Here is a 6,255-nt window from a genome sequence, read left to right on the forward strand (position 1 = left end):
ATAAAATAAAATATATAAAAGAGAGCTGTTGAATCTTTGTCCTCGATAGACTTTGTTGTTACTTAACCGATTTACGTGGGCCTTTTTGCTATATGTCCCATTTCGCCGTGGGAAGGTTTAAAGATGATGAAATTATGAGATTTTAGTAGAAAAAAATTTATGAACAAAATTAAGCGTAAGGCTCGGAGTAAAGTAGGTCGGTAAATTTTTTTCTGAAAAAAGAAAATCATATTCGTTTTCAGGGTTGTCTCAAAGTACTAAAAACCATTTTTGGAAGAAATTAAAAAACATTCATTTTTCACCTCGATTCTATCAGTGCATTTTTTTTTTTTCTCCGGCGTCTATTTTTCAAATAATAGTTAACTCCTCTACCTTTTATCTGATTGTCACGTTAATAGAACCGTTGGAAAGCTGAATGTTTGCTCTTATAGCCGAAGTCGACAAATGTTGTATTTGATGCTTTTTTAAGGTGAAAATGTGGCTTCCAAATGAGGGGAAAAAAATTTCACGTTTTATATTAAACCTAAAACTTCCAAGTTAGGTGTAGATCGATCAGGTATTATAGAAGTTGTTTCCATTTTTTAGATTTTAAAAAAGAAATTTAAGGCCCGAAGATGGGCGAAAATTTGGGACTAAAACATTTTATTTTCCGATTTTTTCCAAAATTCGTATATAGAGGTTTTTTGAGGTGTTGGAAACGAACATTAACATTGTTTCACTCCTGAAAAATCTTTTACCGCACTTTGTATAGTAACTCCGTCGGAATTTTTTCAATATTTTGAAAATTAAGAGGCACAGGAAGAGTTTTTCTTTAAAAACACGTAACCTTGTCTAACGTCTTATCACAGCATCTGTATCTCTCTATATGTAAAAGGGGGCTGTCGAATCTGTCATCGATAGACTTTGTTATTACTGGACCGATTTACGTGGAGTATTTTTCTAAATTTGTCCACAATGAACTGTTTGACTTACTGGACCGATTTACTTGCAGTTTTTTTTTCTTAAAATATTAATTTCCAATACTAAAAAATCGTTTACCACAACTCCATATGTCACTCGGTCTCTTTACGTGCATTTTTTTCCCAAATATTCCTTTTCACCATTGGAAGGTTTAAAGATAATGAAATCCCCGAAGTCCCGAAGAAAAAATATTTTGAAGAAAATTGAGAGTTTAACATAATAAAACGAATTAGTGAACTTTTTACTATTCCTAAAAAAATATTTTACCACTGTTTGTTATACCAATCAGTCTCAGTTGTTTGGATACAGTACTAATATTGAAGGACAGTGAGATTTTTTGTTTCAAAACTATATATGTTACTAAATCTTAACGTTACTTATTTTTGTTATTCTTATCTTTACTTAAATCACTCCAAACACCAACATTACCAACTGCAATTCGATCCTATTGCATTTTCACTCTTGTTTTTCTGGGGAAAAGTTTGTACAATTTTCGATTACTAAAACCCCCTCTCCCTTAGAAACAAGCATAAATACTATTGAATTAACAGTTTAATCCAACTTGCCATTGACAAAAGTATTTTTAAGTTATATTTTTGAAACATATTAAGTTATTATTTATTATTATATTATACTATCGAGGATATTTGAAAAATGAAAATAGATAAATCTGGAAGGTTAGGTAATTCTAATACAACTGAATCTAAATTTGATTTGGTATAACTAGTTTTGACTACCGTAATTTTTATTTTACTAAATTAAGAAAAAGATACACACGCTAAAAAATAAAATATAAAATATATTTTCAGCTTATTCAGCTAGCCATACATAGAAGTTATAAAGAATAATTTTCAGTTATTGTAAAGATCCAAGAGAGATGGCCGCTAGCGAGACGTGCTCCTCCAAGTGGAAAACGATCCTCGACTTCATTAGGAAGAAGAGGCCGGAGCTCCATATGACGGGGCTGTTACACAGCATAGGCAAAAAGGACCATCCCCTAAATTGCCTTCCTTTGTCCTTCACCCCTTTCGTCATCATCATCATCATCATAGAAAATTAAATACTGCAACGAGGAGTATCCTGTACTCCAACCCTTTACCGGTGTCTTCATCTTCCACCTATGCCATTTATGCTAACAAGATAAATTTATTACAATTAAGGTAATAGTTTCAGTTTTATAAGTTTTGTAATGTGTGTGTAGAATCATGAATTCATTATTCACAAAATAGGAAAGATTTTTAGTTAATTTTTGGAATATATTTAATTATTTTTGATGTTTATAAATCTTTTTTTTTAATAATTTATTTATTGATATTTACAACTGTATACACATCAAGTAAATTTGCTGTAAGTGATATTATGACATGATAAAAAATGTGGAGAATCTACCCACTGATAGAACTCCAAAAACATTTCTAAAGGAGAAGATCTCGAGGCCATCTTCTTTTCAGACGCCTAGGAGGATTATTAGGTAGTGAAGGAGAAGCCAGGTTAGAAACGAGTTGGTTTGGGTGGTTGGGAAGTTTATTATGGAAGGATTGGTATCTGATTCTGGCCAAATCGGCAACATAGGGGACATTGAGGTCCTGATTTTATAAAATTAAAAAAAAAAATTGAAAAATGATCAGAAACCATTATGTGTTTATGAAAATCTAAAGCTCATATCTCATAAAATAGAGTATGCAAACACCGTTTCTGTTAATTTCCTCCAATATCAGGAACCTTTACTTGTTCGATCTCTTCGAGCCTCAAATTCAATTCACATTACCAATCCTGATAAGAATAAAACTCAATACGATAACAACAGGAATATACAACTATATTTTAGTTTATATTAATAAGACTACTGCCAGAGTACGTGAAAATAAGCATTAACAAAACTATTTGACTTTCAATTTTTCTTTAATGGAAATGTAAACGCTTACATTAAGAAGAGATCAATACATTTAAGTATCACACAAAATATTCGGTCTGAAGGAGGATTAATTGACAGCGGTAGTAAAACGGAATCTTTCGACGTTATGTTAAGGGCCTTTCAATTGGTCCAAATAGATAACGAATGGTTGTCAACGCCAGGACGGGTGGTAATCGTTGAAAAAAAAACTAAATGACAAATTTGTATTAATGTTGAATTTTAGTATTAGGTCCTGAATGAGAGATTAAAAAGTCATGTTACTGCAACAGAGATCAAGTTTCTCAGAAGAATTATGGGGAAAACGCGGAGAGACTGTCTGAAAAGACAGGATCAGGGAGGAGCTGAAGATAAGCCCAGTGCTGGAAACTCTGGAGAGGAGGCAGCTGAGTTGGTAGGGGCATTTCTGCTAGATGGACAACCTCAGAGACCCAATCAAAACATTGGTGATAGGGCCAATGTGGAGAAAACCGAGAGGGCGACCCAGAACCTCATACGCCAGCCATATAGTAATAACTGGAAGGCGAAGAGAGGTCTGGAAGAAATGGGATAGCAACGCATGGAACCGATGGTTGAAAGCCATCCCCACGCTGAAATGAGAGTAAGAAAAAGAAGTATTTAAAACATTCGTTGCAGCAAAAGTTTCCAATAGATTTGAAAAATTGAAAATCTAATAGTAAGTAAAAGAACATGCAATGCCATATTTTAGAAAAGAGAAATTCTCTTTACAAGACCTGGCAGATGTACCTGCAGGGGAGAATTGACAAGAGATGCACTTTACTTTACAATGAATATATCTGCATGGTCAAGGTTTGTCGAAAGGAGGGGAGTTAAAGGAAGCTTATTTTGGACTGTTTTTTTTTTCTTAGACGAACCGAAACAAATCCCTTAAAGAATCATGGACAAAGTGGGATTGCGTTATTTGACCCTTTAAATGCTGATGGTATTACTAATAAACAGCTAAACCTTTCCTGTATAAAATAAGAGGGGTTGTATGCAGCTAATAAGCAAAGTAAACATCGGTAATATACACCAAAAGTTGTAGCAAAGTGGACATTTTATAAATAAAATTAACTTTCTTCAACTCAACATGGGTCACCGTCGCGTTGTGGCTGAGGGTTTGTGCTCTCTTAATCATTCCACTTAAGGAATCAACTCAATTTTATCACGGGGTTTAATATCAAGGTGAGATGCAAGCAAATCTGCTGCAATTTACCCAGTCCTTAGGGAGTCTAACTTTTCAAGACGTACATCTGTTACCATGATGGGTAGACATCCTCGTTCAACAAGAACTTATTGAAGAATATGTTTTCAGGAGAATGAACAGCGGTTGAGGAACATCCGTGGAAGGATTGCTATAGGCCTGAGAACATGAAAGTTTATCCGTTAAAATTTTACAAAACAGTAGAACTGGAAGTGTGTCACAACTATGAAACGGTTTACTTTAGGAAATACTTTCCTAACGTCTAGACATTCAAAGAAAATAAGGCTTCGTAAATTACTAATAGATCGTTGGGAGTCTCACCGCTGAGAAACATGCCTTGGGAAGGAAAGGATATGAACCTCAGGGGCATAAATGTGGACTTTTGGAGACGGCTTATTACATAATTTTGAACTGAACCGTCTTCAAAGCACTAAAGGTCTCCCGTACTACTGAATCAAGATGGACTCTGCGTATATAAAGAAAATGATTCTCCACAGAAAAATCTATCTATCCTTACAAAATTTGTGTGGATGGTAGCTTTGGAAATTTCATTATAAATAGGTGACTACTAGACGAAACTGAATTAGACAGAGACCGTTCTTATGGAACTAAGTTAAAGTCAAAGACGATATATTAATTTAAAGTTTGCTAGAAATTCCCGGGAGCCATGTTACCGAGAGGCAAGGTAGAGGAATATAAAAACTTCCAACTGTTTAGGAGTAATAGCTTTTGTCATTATTAAACTGTTTGCTTTCGTAGCAATGGTTTGTCATGATTAACTGTTCAAATAAGATGTGCTATGTTTAGTTAGTTTAGTTTGCATTTATGTGGTTTGATCTTTTCCAGTTTGTTGATACCAGTATTAGCGACATGATGATTAGTGATTCATTTATAACTGTTTAACAGATTCAAGGGTTTGTTTTGTGATTTCTAAATAATGTATTGAAAAAATTCTAAGCATATTCATGTCCTTCAATCCGAACCGTTATTTTGTTTTTAGAATTTCATATTAAGGAAGGCCATAGCCTGTCTCTCCTCTTGGCATGAAACTTATCATTTTTTAAAAACTTTTATAAACTCACTATTCGTAGTAAGAAATTCGTTACAATAGAATGTTATACAGTTTTTAAACGGACATCATTGGAATTACTAATGAAAGCTCCTGCAAAGCAATGAATAACTTAAGTTCAAATATGAACTCTTTATCTTTAAAAGGTTCTACGCGACAGTTTATTCCTTCTTGGGGCATTACTTTGGTTGATTTACTATTCATTGATGAACCCTGACCATTTGGAAACAATAGAAAACAATAAAGATGGAATTGGAGACGTAAAAGAATAAGGGAGAGGGAATGGTATTCCTACAAAGGATGAATTACCGGCTAGCAATAAAAACGGATAAGCTACTCTACAATTTACGAGCTCCGTGGCCCAACTACCAAAGCAGTGGTGGCGCACCCTAGGAGGGAAAAAAACTACTAAATTTTATGTCTGAGTGCCGGGCCGGGGAAAGGATACCACTTACATATTACATCTCCCTGGCGTCAGTCAACGGAGCCGTTGTAAATTCTAATTCGTGAATTTCGCTATGAATGGAATCAATTCAAAGCGTCTTCTCTTTAGTGCTGGAGGGAATTTCCCATTTTCCAATTTTTTTTTGTTTTGTTTTAAATAGGTAACTCACAGATTTACTATTCAATATAAAATACTTATTTGGAAATACAAAATCGTTTTGAACCAATAGTGAGAAGAGAATAATAATAATAACAGAAGCTTCTTCTATAACATGTAACACTCAACATGATTATATACCACAAGAACCTTTTTTGAAATTAGATGTGATTATATCGCTGATCATTTTTTTTTTAATTAGCTGAAAATAAACACTGTTTTCTTCCACCGCGTATAGATATTTCGCAAAATCATGATATGAAAGTTTTTTTTTGCATAAAATCAAGAATATCATCTACTCTCTCTCCAACGAGTGTGAAAAATATCTTCTTTTTTTTTGTACGCTCAGTCAAAATATGAGTTACTTTTTTTTCTGTTTTAAATTTATTTTTATAGACTTTTTAATTTTAATTTTATTAAATTTGGGCTTACTACCTCATTCAATTTTTCGATGATTTATTTATATAATTGATGAGATAATACAGTATCAAGAGAATTAACAGAAAATA

The 6,255-nt window shown here is 33.5% G+C and overlaps 1 protein-coding gene across 1 annotated transcript in view; it reads right to left on the reverse strand.

The window, feature by feature from the left end:
- LOC112210049 (uncharacterized) overlaps positions 1 to 2,071 on the reverse strand; it is a 29,839-nt gene extending 27,768 nt beyond the window's left edge. Inside the window, exon 1 of the mRNA XM_024361922.2 lies at positions 1,967 to 2,071. Within this exon, the coding sequence (XP_024217690.2) occupies positions 1,967 to 2,071 (105 nt within the window). The remainder of the gene's footprint in view (positions 1 to 1,966) is intronic.
- Positions 2,072 to 6,255: the final 4,184 nt, after the last annotated feature.

The sequence above is a fragment of the Halyomorpha halys genome, unplaced genomic scaffold, assembly GCF_000696795.3.
Source record: "Halyomorpha halys isolate HHAL.00 unplaced genomic scaffold, Hhal_1.1 Scaffold510.1, whole genome shotgun sequence".
NCBI classification, from domain to species: domain Eukaryota; kingdom Metazoa; phylum Arthropoda; class Insecta; order Hemiptera; family Pentatomidae; genus Halyomorpha; species Halyomorpha halys.